We start from the raw sequence: 17030 nt of genomic DNA, 5'->3' as shown, positions 1-17030 counted from the left end.
GTGTGACCCGAGGGTGAAGGGCAGCGTATGCAGCAGCCAAAGCCTGAATCAGTGGATGGAGGTGCTGAAGCTAGTCAGGGAGGCAGAATGGTGGAGGCAGGGAGACGTGGAAGAGGGCAATTTACTGTCCCGTGCTAGCATGCTGCCCACCAGCCAGTCTCCTCCTCCACCACAGATGCTGCTAATGTGGGCCAAGGGCATGGTTTCCATGGTAAGTTCCAGAGGCACCAGACCCCATGCATCAGGCAGGTAGCGCTTAGGCCTTGGTGGATGTCTATCTCGCCAAGTATGTGGAGCCACTGCTGTGCAACCTCTTGGCCTACTGGACAAGTCACAGCCAGATGTGGCTGGATCTGGCCATGGTTGCCTATAAACACCTGTCCTGTCCACAGACCAGTGTTCCGAGTTAGAGGGTGTTCAGCATTGCTGGTGATGTAGTGACAACCCATCGCACCTGCTTGGATCCTGGTTTGGTGGAGCAGCTGGTGTTCCTCAAGGTGAACCTCCCGCTGCTGGGGATCCCCAACCTCCAGGTGAAGAGGGAGTGAACGCCACCCTCCTCACTCCATCCACACCTATTTTCCTTTTTTCATTAAAGAAAAAAACAACATTTAATGCCCTGCTCTCAGAGCTGGAGGGGGCACACACTGCATCACCAGCCAGCAGGGGAAGAACATGTCCCTGCTGAGGTCCTGTGCCAGGATGAACTTGGAGGTATGGCCTAGGGCTATGGGGAAGGAGAAGGCCCCAGGTCCTGGGCATGACCACTAAAACTGCACTCTGCCAGGGTTGGGAGGCCTGGTGGGACTGCTGGCAGCGCAGCAGGCCTAGGAAATGCCAGGACTGAGGATGCCCCTGGTGAAAAGCAGGTGCCATAACCACCAGCCACCACACGCCTGCACACAGTCCTGGCTGGAGAAACCCTGGACCAGTCACGTCTTTGACAGGCCTGAGGCTTGCTGGTTGCAGTAGAGTTGTGAGGCTCCAGGTGAGCTGAGCGTGGCTGCTTGGAATGCCAGCTTTTGGGTTGAATAACCCTTTGTCAGGCTGAGGAAGCACCTGCAGTTGGTGTGTATGCTTTTCCTGGATGGAAGGAATAGTAAAGAATTCAGAGGCTGGCATGCAATGCAGGCAAGAAAGCCAGTCAATGAAAATGGAAATGGAGGCATCAGGGGGTGAGGGACAGACTGGGGTGGGGGAGGAGGGGGGAGAAGGGGAATGTAGCAGCGCAGGTAAAAGTGGAGAGGTACCTGGGGAGTCAGATGTCCGGCAGGTTGTAGTGTGTCATAAACCCAATTTCTATATTGAGTCCATGAGTTTCTGTACCTAGGAGGCTGATGAAGTGAAGTTCATAGGCCCAGCTGTGAAAAGACTTCATAGATATTAGGGCTGGAAGGGACCTTGGGAGATCATGAAGTCCAGCCCCCTGCACCAGGAGCAGGAAGTCAGCTGGGGTCAAAGGATCCCAGCAAGATAAACGTCCAAATGTCTCTGAAAGGAGTCCAGAGTAGGTGCTTGCACCACCTCTGATGGCAGTCTGTTCTAGGCCTTGGGGGCTTGGACAGTAAAGAAGTTCTTCCTTATGACCAGCCTGAAACGGTCTTGGAGGAGTTTGTGACCATTTGAAGTGGTTTGTACATTCCCTTTCAGGATCAGGCCTGAGAGACTGGAGACAGTGTTGTTTTTTTTTTGTGAGAAATGTGACCCCACAGGTAGTTGGGTATTGTTGTCTTTGATAGATTCTGGTGTGCAGTTTGTGGAGGTACTGGAGATTGACAGGTTTTGTTTTGAGCTATAGAAAGTTGGCTTCAGTTCTGGTGATGAGGTTAGGTTAGCAAGGTTTGGTGCTTGTTTGAATTTACAAACCACTTTTCACAGCCAGGCCTATGAATTTCACTTCATCAGCCTCCTAGGTACAGAAACTCATGGACTCAATATAGACATTGGGTTTGACACTACAAACTGCCAGACATACGACTCCCTGGGTACCTCTCCACTTTTATCTGCCCTGCTACATCCTGCCTGTCCCTCACCCCCTGATGCCTCCATTTCCATCTTCACTGACTGGCTTTCTTGCCTGCATTGCATGCCAGCCTCTGGCTTCCTTACTATTCCTTCCATCCAGGAAGAGGACGCACATGCACACACCCCTGCACGTGCTTCTTGAACCTGACAAAGGATTTTTCAACCTGAAAGCTTGCTAAGATATATTTTTCTAACTAACTATTCTGTTGGTCTGCTAAACATATCAGATTAGATTGACCCAAAGGAAAGGACCTTGTCCAGTGCCATGTCCTTAGACCAACACCCCTAGCACGTGACCAGAAGGACACAGGGCCCTGGGCACATCTAAGCCCCAGGGCAGGGGCTGGCAGGAAGACTTCTCTAGTAGCTGCTGGAGATGAAGCTCCTGCAGGAAAGGAAAGAAAGGTTCTGTAACAGTTTGGCTGCCTGAGCTGCTGCTGGTGCTACTGTGCTGCTTACTATGTTATTACCTGTTGTCATTTGAAGTGGTGGACCAGGATGAGTCTGTAGGGGAGGAGTAGACCTCACCTGGACACAGTACCGTGTTGTGTAAAGGCCCCAGTGCCAGTGAGGGTGCGCCTTAACACACACAGTGTCACCCATGTAATGAGTTTTGCTTGTCAGCAGGTTGAGGTGCAGTTTTCCAGAAATTCCTGCACCTATCTCCTTGAAACTTTGCAGGCTTCACAGGCTCAGAAGTGGCTACCATGCCTGCAGGTTTCATCCAAATCAGGCAGGAAATGACAAAGTTATAGGCAGTTTTGTGCTTTCCCATTACAGGTTTCCCTTGTTTTACGTGGGTTTGATTTATGCTAATTCTTTCTTATGTGATGACCTTTTTGTACCCGAAATTTGTTATATGCAAGGTAAATTCACATATATACATTTGGCATAGGCCAATCTTATGCGATTGGCATAGGCGTGCTCTGCCATTCCCCAAGCAGGTAAGTCTGAGTTTGTGAGGGGAGGGGAAAGGGCCATGAGCTGAGTGAAGGGGTGAGGGGAGGGGAAAGGGCCTTGGGGCCAGGCCCTACTCACCCGCCCCTGAAGAGCCTGGTGCTGCCTCTGGCCCGAGTCTGCAGCAGTTGCCAGCCCCAGCCTGCTTTTGTCCAGCTGCAGGAAGCTGCCCACCCCTGCTGCAGCTGCTCTGGGAACAGCGGATGCAAGCGGCTTGCAGCCGCTCAGCTGCACCGTGCACCAAACCCTGCGGGGCTCCGCTTCCCCCAGGGCACCGTGGCCTGAACCCCACGGCATGGTGTAGCCCAGCAGCTGCAAGCAGGCAGCGTCCACTGCTCCCAGGGCTGCAGCAGGGACAGGCAGCTGCCTTCAGCCGGACAAGAGCAGGCTGGGGCCGGCAGCTGCTGCAGACTTAGGCTGGCGGCGGCACCAGGTGCTTCACAACTCTCAGGGTGGGCCACGGTGATGGGAGGGGGACTGCTGACACCCGTAGCCCCCTACAACCTGCCCTCCCAGTGCCGCTACTGAGTGCTGGGAAGAGCATGGAGCTGCTGCTGGCCCGAGCTTGCAGCGGCCGCCAACCCCATCCTGCTGTCATCCAGCTGCAGGTGGTTGCCCGCCCCTGCTCCAGCCCTGGGAGTGGCAGATGCCACCTTCATGCAGCTGCTGGGCTGCATCATGCCCCGAGCCCCCTGGCACGGCGGAGCCCAGCAGCTGGGGCCTGGCCCTGAAGTGGGGAGAAGTGGTGTGAGTGAGGCTGTCGCCCACCCCGAGCACCACGAAGAGCCTGGTGCTGCCCCTGCTACAGCCCCAGGAACAGCAGACACCGCCTGCTTGCAGCTACTGGGCTGTGCCGTGCCGCGCCCCTCTCCCTGCTCCTTCCCTAGCCCCAGCCCCACTCCCTCCCTCCCTCACTGCCCTGGGAATGCATCCCTATCTGTTTAATTGTAAACTGGGTTTGCCTTATGCAAATTTGATTTATGCGCCATTCCCTGGGAATGCATCTACTGCATAAATGGAGGGAAACCTGTATATCCTATGGCTGAAACAGCGAAACAATTTAAACGAAACAGAACAGCAGTTTCGAAATTCAGTGAAACTCGAAATGAAATGCTGTCCCATTGAAACGGAAAGGTGCTGTTTTGCACAGACCTATTGCTCAGCGTACAGATATCTGGCTGTATAATAGTGCAGACTTCTTAACTTGTACAAAAATGGCCTTTAAAAACATGCATTTTCCCTGGTTGTGCCTAATTTAAAGCATGGATGAAGCCTACATTCTAAAAACAAAAATCCCAAGGGAATGCAGTAGCTAATACATGTATTAATAATTTTCAGTTTAAAAGATGAGTCAGAAGAGAGAAATAAACATGAGATTAGAATAACACCCCAGGAAACATAATATTTTTTTCTTCCAAATGCTAGTTGCACTGGTTGGTTAGTCACATTATAGATACCTGTCCTGAGAATAAGCTTATGGTTATGTCACATGTATTTGAGCTACAGCCTGGAATACTTTGAAAATGAAAGTTTCTGTCATAGGAAAATGAGTTTATTTTTTTCAATAGGATTAGTGGTCTGAGAAAGGGGTGAGATGTAATGATGATTTCATCTCCTTTCTTATACCTCTGAAAGTTCCTTGTGGACATATTTTTAGAAGATTCATTCACTACAGATCAAAAAGGTGATAAACCAGGTCATCCATTTACACACTTCTGGCTGAGTCAGTTTTTTAAGGTAGTACTTCTGTTATTTTCCAGCAAGAAATATACTGCAATAATGATAAACACTGTTTGCTTTGGTTTTTTAGTGTCTAGTGCCAAACTGAAAAGAAAAAAGAACTGGTTTGGAACAGCTATTTACACAGAATTAGCTGCAGATGGAGAAATCAGGAAAACAGCAAAATCAAGTAGTTCTTCAAATCCAAAATGGGATGAACAGTTGACTGTGTAAGTATTTAATAGAGTTAGAAACACATTTTTAATCAAACAGTAGACGAAAATATTTACAAAACTCTGCCGTTTGGTTGCATATGTATAGTTTCCCTTAACTGTTGAGAGCTTCATGCATCTGATGGCAACTTTTGCCTTCAAATGAGTAAACTTGCCCAATACATATGTGAACCATCTTAGCAAGCTTATTCCTAAGTAGTGGAGAAATGTTCTGTATACATTGGTGATATATATAATTTGTACATCTTTTTTTCATTGTGGACCCTACAAATTCAGTCCCTGCTGCTGTGTAAAGCATCCTTCTTTCTTTGTGTTTCACATTGAGGAGACCTGATCAGAGATGCTATTCATGGAAAGCCATATGCTGGATGGGGGTAGCAGGTCCTTCAGTTGTACTCTTCATGAAGCAAACAAGTTTGTTACACTGACCTTATACTGATCAACAGTACAGGGCCTTAGGATCACAAGGCTAAATTACTGTAAATTTCTCTTAGCTAGGTTTTTAATAGGACTTCTCTGTCACTTATGGCTACTTCAGAATGCAGTGGCATGATTGCTCATTATTTTGATCAACTGTGATCTACGTCAGTGGTTCTCAATCTGTTTACACTCAAGTCACCCTTCAGAAAATATCAGCTCTTTGTTTTCTCTCATTTCCTGACTCCACAGAATAACGGAATAATTCTTTTGTTGCAAAGAACTCAAAAAAACCACACCAGCTCATAATGTTTTTGACACTGGTGATGGGGCTTAGCCACAGAGGAGACCTTGCTACGCGTGCAAATGGAAGCTCAATAGCAGTCGGCTATAACACTAGTACACATTTGTGAAGTCGAACTTCACAGCTGGTTGGAGCTTTTTATGGCATAAGTATTTTGCTCATATAGCTGGTTTCAAGATAATTGCATGATTAACCAGTTAATTGGGTGATGTAGGGGGCCTAATAGTGCTAATATTACATGGCAGCTGGGACACCCTTAAAAGGTTTTTATTTGGCACCCCAGGGGGCTGTGACGCTCTGGTTGATAATCACCCATCTATATTTTCTCCCTCAAATAAACTTAGGTGACTTTTTCCCGCACTCTTGGAAAAAAACCCCAAACCAAACAGAAAAGGCAAGAAAAAAGTGCCCAAAATGCCCCCTTCTCCCCACCTCCGCAACTTAAACAAAATGCTTTTTTTTTCAAAATTGTTGGTACTATCACTGTATTTGGTTCTCTAGCTTTACCCTACTTCTATCTTACCATATATATATTAGCTTTGTTGTTTGTGGGATTTTGTTCAAAGTTTTTAAAGATAGTATTTTTTTGTAAATGTTCTTACAGTTTGTATATTGTACCTGTATGCTATCTGTAAATAAAGTTTTATCTTCATTTTAATGTTAGTCATTATATGCTGGTTTAGGACCCTGCTACTTGCAAGGAATCTAACCAATTGGTTTCTATATGTTTGCTAGTATGATTCAGTGTTTTTTCTAACAATGAAAGCTAAAAATTAACAGTATTATTTTTTTTTCCTATTGAAAAATATCAGAAGTTTGTATTTATAATTTTAAGTGGTGAGAAAAATAGGATCTTTTTTATAATTGTATAACTTTTTAAATTGTATGACTGAGATCTGAGCTTTGGTGTCAGTTGTTTTGATGTTTCTAATTCTCACTGTTAATACACCTTAACCCTGAACTATTCCCACAATGAAGTATGTTGAATTTTCTAAGGTTTATACCCCTTGAAGCCTTTAAAAATAATTTCAGATATGGAAAAGCTAATTGAGATAGATTATAAATGTCTATAATAATGAGAAATTAATACTTAAATCTGTTTTTTGTTTTTGTTTTTTTAATTTATATACAGGAATGTGACTCCACAGACTACGCTGGAATTTAAGGTGTGGAGCCATCATACTTTAAAAGCAGATGCTTTATTAGGAAAAGCCACTGTAGACTTGAGACAAGCTTTGGAAATACACAATAGAAAATGTAAGTTTTCATGAAGGATAACTTGATTTAAGTAAAATTATAATTAATATTTTCAAAAACATCTGGACTATCAACATTATTGAACTGGTCAAAAAGTTGTCATTAATTAAAACAGACTTCCAGTTAGCGCATTTTAGTCATTCCTTCAGGATATTTTTCCTTATTATAGAGAATAATTTAAATTTATGATGTGATATAATCATTAAACAAATATTAGTACTGTATAAGGAGCAGCTGCTAAATAAAACATGAAATGGTGAGCTATTTAATAAGGCAAGGTACTCCATAAGTTTTGTTCTGTTACGAAATGTCCTTCCTTCTGGAGGATCTGTAGTAGACCTCAAAAATAAATAGCCAAAGATTTTTTTTAAAGGGCTCCTTTCTCATTTTCTGTATACAAGGTTCCTTTGTCTTTCATGCAGTCATAACCTAATAGACTAGATTTTCATGTTACAGTTTTACTGACCTAAATAGAATTAGAACTAAATGATAAATAAGATGATTAACTTTTCCTTTGAGTACATCATTTTTCCCCATAAGGCAGCTTTCCAGGTGCCTGTTGTCTTTGCTAGAAGAATTAATAAGCTTTCAAACCTTCACATCTCTATTTTCTTTTCATTAGTTTATCAGGGCACCAACATAATGAATCCACACTTCAAATTTCATCCCATGTTGTGCTTAAAATTCTAGCTGAACTAATCTCTCCTGATAATTTCTTGCACGTCATAAAAGACTTCGGCATTTGTATTTTGGGAAAATGAAAGTTTAAAAAATTTCTTGCATCTTTCTGACATAATACAAAAAACAATTCTAAATGGATTTTTTTCAGTAGTATTATGGAGCTGCCACTCAAAGCTTCAAAATTAAGGAAGATTGTAGTGTGTACTTTGAGTATTGAAAAAAATTTCAGAGAATTTACCAGTTAATTAGATTTAATGAGCAAATAAAATGAATATTATAAAAGATTCATCAAGAAATGGAACACTGGTTGGCCTTTATTTTTTTCCAAATTTACCTTAATAACAAAATAGCATACAGTTGTCAAATTTCCCATTTAATTTAAACTAATTGAATTATTGAAATATTCTGTATTTGAAGAAATGAGGATGCAGTTAAGCTGAGATTTTAAAAAGTATTTGTATCTGTTCATTATGGTTATGTTGGGTAATTCTTAGAGGGCATTATAGGTAACTCAGCCAATATGCAGCTAATGTCCCTTCACCATTTCTGTTGCTTGTAAAAAGTCAGTGGCATGAGAGAGACTGGATGTGTTTCAAGAATTCTCATTCTCATTAGTAGATAAATTTAAGGTTGTAAGGCTACATGCTAGCATGGATGTTAGCACTTGAAAAGCTACCCATTGCACTGTTGAATTGGCTTCACTGAAACAGTAGTACAGGAGAATCCTGTAAGTGAAGAGGCACTGGGATTTGCAAACTGATCCTTCTTGTCCTTCCTTTCATGTAATGCCAGTCTCTAAACCAGGTCTCTAAATAAAAAAAACAAATAATTGCTATTTGAGGCCAAATTTTACTACTTTGCTTCAGCAATATTGTGCTTCTCTAGTAATGAAAACATACTGCACACGTAATCTTAATTTGACAGTATGCTTGGAAAGTTTTTGTTGTGCAAGTGGATTGTTGAATCAGTTGTGTTTCTTAAAAATTATTTAAAGCAGATTCTATATCTCTTAACATAATTAGTAATATTTCATGGTAGCATTCTCTTTGGTTTTCTTGTTTCATAGTTTCATAGTTGGTAGGGTTAGAAGGGACCTGAGCAGATCATCAAGTCTGACCCCCTGCCATGAGCAGAAAGGGATGCTGGGATCAAATGACCCCAGCTAGGTGATTATCAAGTCTCCTTTTGAAGACCCCCCAGGGTAGGAGCGAGCATCACTTCCCTTGGACTGTGAAGTAGTGCCTCCTGATATATACCTTGAATCTACTCTCCATCAATTTGTGGCCGTTATTTCTCGTTACTCCTGGTAGTGCTTGGGGGAACAGGGACTCTCCCAATGCCTGCTGGTCCCCCTTGGCCAGTTTGTAGGTGGCCACCAGATCCCCTCTCAGCCTTCTCTTGTGGAGGCTGAACAGGTTCAGGTCCCGTAGCCTCCGCTTGTAGGGCCTGGCTTGCTGCCCCCTGATCATGCAAGTGGCCCTCGTCTGGACCCTTTCAATGCTGTCCACATCCCTCCTGAAGTGCGGCGCCCAGAACTGGACGTAGTACTCCAATTGCGGCCTGACCAGTGTCGCATAGGGGGGGAGGATCACCTCCTTGGACCTGCTCATGATGCATCTGTGGATACATGACAAGGTGCGGTTGGCCTTCCTGACTGTGTCCCCACATTGGCGGCCCATGTTCATTTTGTCATTTTAGTCACAGTACATTTCTTCATATACTTCATGTATGAAATTTTTAATAACTGAAAACTAAGGATATTCTATTATAATGTAAAGACAACTGCGTTGTTATGCCTTAAAGGCACAACCCTAATTTTGCCTTTAAATGACATCATGGACATGGAAAAACAGCAACTCACTTTTAATGATGTATCTAATCTAAAATTACAAATGCTAAAATTCCTTGATTTTAATATCACTGCAGAGCACAGTGACAGAAAATAAGTAATGCAGTGTCCAACAAACATCACAGAACTTAATCGAAAGCTGGATACTTTACAAATGCCCAAGCAGAGTAGATGGAGTCTGCACATTGAGCGATAATACCTAGCAGTGGCTCATAGATTTGGAAGTTGATATCTGATGCTGTACGAAAGAGAGAGAGAGAGAGAGAGAGAGAAATTAATTTTAAAGTCTTTCTTTGCATTTACTATTTCAATAGATCCACGTTTTCCTCATTTCTGCTGTTCTTTAGAAATAATGTTTTTTTGCGGAGATCAGCAGAAAAGGGGTAGAGTTTCTCTCTGCTTCACCGGTGTGTTTGTGTGTAATGCAAGGAACCAATATCTGATTGTACCAATAAAAACTTAGTTTTAGCTTTTTAAATGTATTGGGCTTGTAAAACTGGCATGTGATTCCATAACCGCATAATGGAAATTTAAAGGTGAAGAAGCTCACTAATAACCTATTTAAAGCACTGGGCCTCTATAAATCTAGTAGAATGCATGTTTTATATGCTGTTTAAGGTGACAACTTATTTTAAATGGATTATAGGATCCTATACCTGTAGCTGGTATAAGCCAGGGATGTAAATAATGATTAAATAAATATTTGTTTAACCTGGTGTAATAACAACAGGTTAAGCGATTTAATCGGTTGGGGGCAGGGATGGGGATGGGTGCGGCAGTGCTGGGGGTCTAGCCCGTGGCTTTGTAAAGTTGCGGGGGGACATGCAGGGTCCTGCGCCAGCGCCTTCCCTGCCCCACCCTGCCGTGGAGGAGGGACTGCACGCACTTGCTTTACCAGCTGGCTGAAGCTGTTGGCATGCTTCAAGGGAGGGAGCAGGCAACCTCTCCCCATGCCTGTTCTGACCTCCCTGCCCTCCTCCTCACTCCTTCCTCCCTCTGTGTAGCCTACCTATTAGGTATTAGTCACCCCTCCTCTCTATCCCCTCCCCTGCTCTTCTCTCCTTCCCTCCCTCCTGCTCTGTCACCTTCTGGTTCTTTCTGGGGCACCAAAGGGGATTTCCTTTACCCCCCCCTCCTTCCTGCCTGGACTGTGTCTGGCCCCAGGCTAAATGATAACTGGTAAGCTAGAACCGGTTATCGCTAAGCTGATTGGTTATATGATTACAACTTTAACTGTTCACATCCCTAGTATAAGCTACCATTATTGTTTTAGATATGATTTTTTTTGCAACTGCTTAGGTTGTGGCCCTGAATGTCTTTGACAACTGTGCAAGAGGCAGGGATTTCTTAGAGTGATATCTTTGCTTGGACTAACTATGTGGTTGTGATGAAGTTAGACAAGCTTTCGAATGCAAGGCAGATTTTATCAGAATGTTGAAGACTGCCTTGCTTTTGAAAGCTCATCTAAGTGCATGATTTCTAGATCATCATGGCTGCAACATCATTCTTGCACTACCTTTGACAACTGCGTAATATGTGAATTTAGGGTTCTGTAGCTGAAGCAGTAGAAACCAACAACATATTATAAATGTCTTTCTTTTATTTAAATCTAACCATCAGTTATTATATTCAGTTAGCTGATTCTTCAGAATAGTGATTTTTCAAAATACACTTTTAAAAAATTGGTAAAGCTTAAAGAGTTACAGGATGAAGAATTGATGTATGTCCATTGTAGTGATTATTAGAAATGAATCTATATTGTTCTAGAAAAAAGAAGAGGTGATGAGGTTGATGATTTGTATTGAAGTGCCTAGAACTTATGCAAGTGTGTGTATGTATGTGTATATATATTTTAGTTGTATGACATTATATATTTAGTATTTTTTGTGTTAAACACCCTGCATGCTGACTTTACTCATTTCCCCTCCTTTAGTGGAAAGAGTGAAAGTACAATTGAAACTGTCTTTGGAAAACAAGAGTGGCCTGGTGCAAACAGGTGAACTAACAGTTGTGCTCGATGGTTTGGCAGTTGAAGAAGAATCTCTTACAAACTGCAGTTCACTAGCAACCAGTAAGTTAAATTAGTAAAATAAAAGCTACGTGTTCTTACTAACCTTTTTAAAAGGAAAAAAATCTACTTAATTTATTCTTAATGTTCAGTAGAAGTCCAACAAAACGGTGATGCTGTTCATGAAACCAGAGAAACTACAGGAACAACTACATCCAGGTTAGAATTAATTTTCATTTTTATATTATAAATATTAGTAGTATATAGTCAACTATTTCACTTAAAATGCACAATAATACTTTAGTTTTGTTCTGAAGATCGTGGTTTTATCATTAAATTTTATTTTGGACCGGGGTAGGCAACGTTTTTTGGCCAGAGTGCTGAAAAACACCACAGTGCCTATCTCGGAAGATGCCAGAGTGTCAGCAAGGCAGAAAAACAAAATGAGGGCAAGGGGTACATGGCAGGATGCCCTGCTTGTGCCCCTTGCCCCCACTCAAAGCCCCTGCCACCCTGTGCCCCCTGGCCCTCCAGCCTCGGCTCTGTGGCTGCCAGCAGCTGTCCCGGCTCTGGGTAGCTGCTAGAGCCTGGGCTGCTCCCAGCAGGGCTTGCAGCGTCCCAGCTGCCTGCTACGAGCAGCCCAGGCTCCCGGCTGGCAGCAGCTCCCCAGAGCTGGGAGGCTCCAAACAGCTGTGCCAGGCTCCAGCATCAGCTCCTCATCGGCTTGTGCACCCGTGCGTCAGAGCGGGCGGTGAGGGAGGGGCCTGAGGCAGCGCAGCCCCGGTCTCTCCCTCGCTCCCAGCATGGAGGTGATGGCAGGCTTCCAAAGCTCAGCACAGCTATTTGTAGCCAGTCCGGGCTCTGGGCAGCTGCAGCAAGCAGCAGCCAGGCTGCAAACAGCTGCGCTGGGCTCTACAGCTCTGGCATCAGCTCCATGCTGGTGGCGACCACGCGCACCTCGGGGCGGGCTGCGCTGTCCTGCTGTCCCCCCCCGAGGTGCCCGTGCAGTCGTCGCCAGCATGGAGCTGATGCCGGAGCTGTAGAGTCCAGTGCAGCTGTTTGCAGTCTGCTTGCTGCAGCTGCCCAGAGCCTGTGCTGGCTACAAACAGCTGCGCCAAGCTTGGGAAGCGTGCCATCACCTCCGTGCCGGGAGTGGGGGAGAGACAGGGGCTGCGCTGCCTCAGGCCCCTCCATCACCATCCGCTCTGACGCACGGGTGCACGAGCCAGTGCAGAGCTGATGCAGGAGCCCGGCACAGCTGTTTGGAGCAATCCCTGCTGGGAGCAGCCCAGACTCCATTGCTGGCAGCAGCTACCCGGAGCCGGGGCTGGCCGTGGCGTGCCAAGCAAAATGGCTTCATGTGCAATGCTCGGCACGCATGCCAGGGGTTGATGACCCCTGTTTTAGACTTTGGTCCCATTGACTGTGTGGAGATTATTGTCTGAGCAGAATTTGCAGATTGCAGATTTTGGCTTACTAGAATTTAGTTAAAGAAAAAGTAATGCTGTTATACCAATAGACATCCAGTGCTGTAAACATGTAAATGAATAACTTGATTCTTGTGGGTAGTTGAATTTGGATGGATTTCTTGTGGGTCATACTACTGTTCTTATATCAGTAGGGCTTGAGCTTTGAAACCCAGATAGGTGGTCTGACCCTTGGAGATGGTTCAGCCAGAGAGCTAAATTAACTAAGTCCACTCAGCCTTGAAATCTCTAACATGTTGCAGTGGACGTTGGACAAACAACTGTGAATTTGGGAGTACTTAGCCCATTCTGCTTCCTTCTACCTTCTGAGCTATGTTCAGTATCATCCATTTCCTTTGATCTGCTGGGAGAAGAGAGGAAAGAAGAAAAGGACCCTGTATGTCATCTTTCTTTCCAAATTCTCTCTTCAGATATGTTCCAGTTCGTATTAAAGTCAGTTAATGTGGGATCCTTGCCACAGGAGGTTGTAGAGGCTGATAGTATAGCTAGGTTCAAAAAGGGACTAGACATATTCATGGATGATAGCTCTATTAATAGCTAGCAAACAGAACAGGTGAAGATGTTTCCTCTGGCATCTCTAAATCAATGATAACGAATGCCAGGAAGGGTAATGGATAAGGGATAAGTTACTCTAAATATACCTAGTACTGTGCTCTCCCTCTAAAGCATCTACTCTTGCCACAGTCAGTGACAGGATACTGGGCTAGATGGATCATTGATCTGACTCAGTAGGGCACTCTATGTTTTTACGATAAGGGCCTCAAAACAAAGAACTTGCACAATCTGGAGTAGAAAGGAAGGGGTTTGAGACCTGTTCATAGAGAGCAATAGGCTCAAGCCTTCTATGTAGCAGATCAAAGAGCTCCCAGGAGACTATAAACAGGCCAAACTTGGCTCTCAGTGGTGGGAAGTTTCAGTACTCGGACCAGTGCTTTTCAACATGTTCATCAACAATTTGGATTTGGGTATTAAAAGCAAACTAGCAAAGTTTGCTGATGACACCAAAGTATGGGGGAATGTGGTCATGCTCAAAGACAGAATGGCAATGTAGGCCAACCTGGACAGGCTCGCGAGATGGGCAGACCTCAACCAGATGTCGTTTAATACAGAGAAATGTAAAATGGTCCATCTGGGGAGAAATAACAACACACTTACAGGCTCAGCAGTGCTACAGTTACTAGCACCATATCTGAACAAGACCTGGGTGTTGTGATAGACAGCAAAATGAACATGAGCCACCAATGCCATGCCATAGCTGGCAGAGCTAATCAAACACTGGCATGCATCTGCCAAGGCATCTCGAGCAAGGCTAAGGATGTCATCCTCCCCCTCTACTCTGCCTTAGTGAGACCGCAGCTGGAGTTCTGCATCCAGTTCTGGGCTCTACACTTCAGGAAGGATGTGGAGAAGCTTGTGGAGAGAGTCCAAAGGAGGGCCCACGTGCATGATTAGAGGCCTAGAGACCACGTCAAACCAGGAAAGGCTGAAAGACTTGGGACTGTTCAGCCTGGAGAAGAGAAGACTCAGAGGGGACTTGGTGGCAGCCTAAAAGTATATCAAGGGCATACATCAGGGCTTAGAGGAGGATCTGTTCACCAAGGCCCCCTAGGGGAGGACAAGATATAATGGGCACAAGCTGATTGAGGATCACTTCAGGCTAGACATAAGGAAAAACTTCTTTACAAATTGAGTGCCGAGGATTTGGAACAGGCTCCCCCCAGCGGTGATATAGTCATCCACCCTGGCGATCTTCAGAAAGCATCTTGACGCCCATCTTGCTGGGGTCATGTGATCCCAGCAGTTTTTCCTGCCCAAGTGCAGGGGGGGCTGAACCTGATGATCTGTAAGGTCCCTTCCAGCCCCTAACAACTATGAAACAATGAGTTCAATGCTCCACCCAGCTTTACTGCTACTGGCCTATTCAGCAACTACTGCATTTTTGCCGTGTGTGGCTTTGTAACTCCTAGCTGTTCTCCCCAAAGCAGGAGCTAAGGTAGTTTTGGTAGACTATGACAGACAAACCAGCTTGCACCATTCAGTTGTAATGTCACTTCGGGAAAACTATAAGTGGATATGGATTTCATAATTTATATTATGATAAACATCAGGATTCAAATTACAAAAAACAAGTAATTAGTTTAGTTTTGCCTGTATGAACTCTTGTCTAAATCTAATAACAGAATAATGTTAAAGCCCGTTGCTCTGAAATTATTTTTGTGTGTTTATTGGGTCCTTTAAGACACTTCTGTGCAGGGATTTTGTTCTAGTTATATAGCTATGCTTAATGTATGATATGAGTTAATCTATATACTTTTTTATTAAGATCTACCTGTGATGTTACTAACGAGACAGACAATCAAACATCTTCAAACTCTGTAGTAGAGAATGCATTCTGTATGCATACTGTTAATGGAGACAGCACATTATCTCCTTCTCATGTTGCCAGACCCAAAACTACACCAAAACCACTTACAACCCAGCCTACCAACAATACTGGTAAGAATGGAAGTGTTATCAAACATTGTTTGAGTGGACTTTTCTAATCTTGTTAAAATTAAGTAAACTATCAGGAACTGCTATCTGCCTTTTTCTACACATTTCAAGTTCTGTAATGTATATCATAACATTTCTCCACTCCTTTGCATTATGAGGAGCACATCTGTTTGAAGCTCATCAGTTTACTTGTTTTCTTTATCTAACATATACTTAATAAGAAAATATAAAGCCTCTGTTTCTGAAACAGATCACTGAATTGTAACAGTGATTGTCTAGAGGATAGACGGACTTCCTTTACTGGCTCATTTCATAAAGGTTTTTCTTGTGGGATTGAAAAACAGTAAGTAGATTTCCTGAATGCAAAGAAATGGAAGAGCTCTTTCAGCTCTATGTTAGAAAGTACAGGGGAAAAAGTAATGATAAAAGAAGCATATGTTTGAGATCTTAATTTCTCTAACTTAATTTCTTGTCAGCTGTAGGGGTTTTTGCCATTATATAGATCTGTTGGGGTCAGTTAACTTCTTTTTCTTCCCATGTGTAAGATCCATTTTCCTTTCTTTTCCCTCCCTTTTTTTTTGAAGGGAAGCCTAAAATTAAGACACATCTATAAATCGAAGTTATGTAAGAAAAATAATTGAAATCATTGTAATAAAATATCACGAATGTTTAAATCAGATTTATGTTAACTTTTTGTAGAAAAAGTTTTATTTTCTTCTGGGATGCATCTTTTACCCTGAACAGTATGGTATGTGCTATAGGCTGAAATGTGTTGCAGAACTTTTTAGCCTGTTTTCATTTTAAGAAATCAGCCATTTAAAAATGATGAAGCCCCTTTAAAAACTTCACTTCTATCTAGAAATCTTGTACTGTTGATTGTTATACGGTTTAATATAGCTGAAAAACATTGAAGAAAAGTATATTTTCTAAGAACAGAAAAACCCTCATTTTTTCAAAAGAACTAGAGTAGGAGGAGGAGATGAATAGATAGATCTCTGGAACAGATCAGAAAGTCAGTTTAAAAGATTTGTATCTTTTTAAGTTGTATAAATTGTATATAACTTCATTTGCTTCTTGGCACTATTATAATTAAAAGAAGTCACAGTAAGCCATTTCTTATTTGAAGCCTCCAAAGAAGACTTAGTTGTTGCAGGAAATGGTGATGCAGAATGGTGTCTACTGACCCAGTGCAGAAGGAGAAAATATTATGCTGATGGAGGCTGTGTTTTATGTCCAAAACATCAAATGCACCCCTGGCACACCCTAGCAAGTGTGAGTAGTGCTGCTCTTGGCCCAGCTTTAAAAGGGAGATTCTCACATACACAGTCAGTCTCCTTTGCAGCCCCCTATTGCTCCAGAAAGTAAATATTCTGTGCCCCGTACCCTATACAGTATAAAAGCCCCTTTGTGCCAATGTAGGTGTGCTGTTAGGGCAGTGATTTTGTGCTGAGAGGTGTGCTGCAAAAAAGTGTGTGTGTGTGTGGTATTTTAAGCTGGGCCAATGTGTGCAGAGCAGGATGCAGCAGGGTGTAGTGCAACTGTGTTCCCAGGGTGCAGGCAGGGCATGGCACTGGCAGTTTACAGATGTCTCGTCCCAGCG

The 17030-nt window shown here is 43.5% G+C and overlaps 1 protein-coding gene across 7 annotated transcripts in view; it reads left to right on the top strand.

The window, feature by feature from the left end:
• The window catches only part of WWP1 (WW domain containing E3 ubiquitin protein ligase 1), a 99823-nt gene that overhangs the window by 36110 nt on the left and 46683 nt on the right, over positions 1–17030 (top strand). For 6 of the 7 annotated variants that reach the window (XM_059723914.1, XM_059723912.1, XM_059723915.1 and 3 more), the window contains 5 exons: positions 4793–4931; positions 6788–6912; positions 11376–11513; positions 11603–11669; positions 15261–15433. In XM_059723914.1, coding sequence (XP_059579897.1) covers positions 4793–4931; positions 6788–6912; positions 11376–11513; positions 11603–11669; positions 15261–15433 — 642 coding nt within the window. The remainder of the gene's footprint in view (positions 1–4792; positions 4932–6787; positions 6913–11375; positions 11514–11602; positions 11670–15260; positions 15434–17030) is intronic. The other variant, XM_059723913.1, reaches the window with a different exon arrangement.

Source organism: Alligator mississippiensis, chromosome 3 (genome assembly GCF_030867095.1).
Source record: "Alligator mississippiensis isolate rAllMis1 chromosome 3, rAllMis1, whole genome shotgun sequence".
NCBI classification, from domain to species: domain Eukaryota; kingdom Metazoa; phylum Chordata; order Crocodylia; family Alligatoridae; genus Alligator; species Alligator mississippiensis.
Note: the sequence above shows the minus strand (reverse complement) of the source record. Positions and strands in the feature narration are given on the sequence as shown.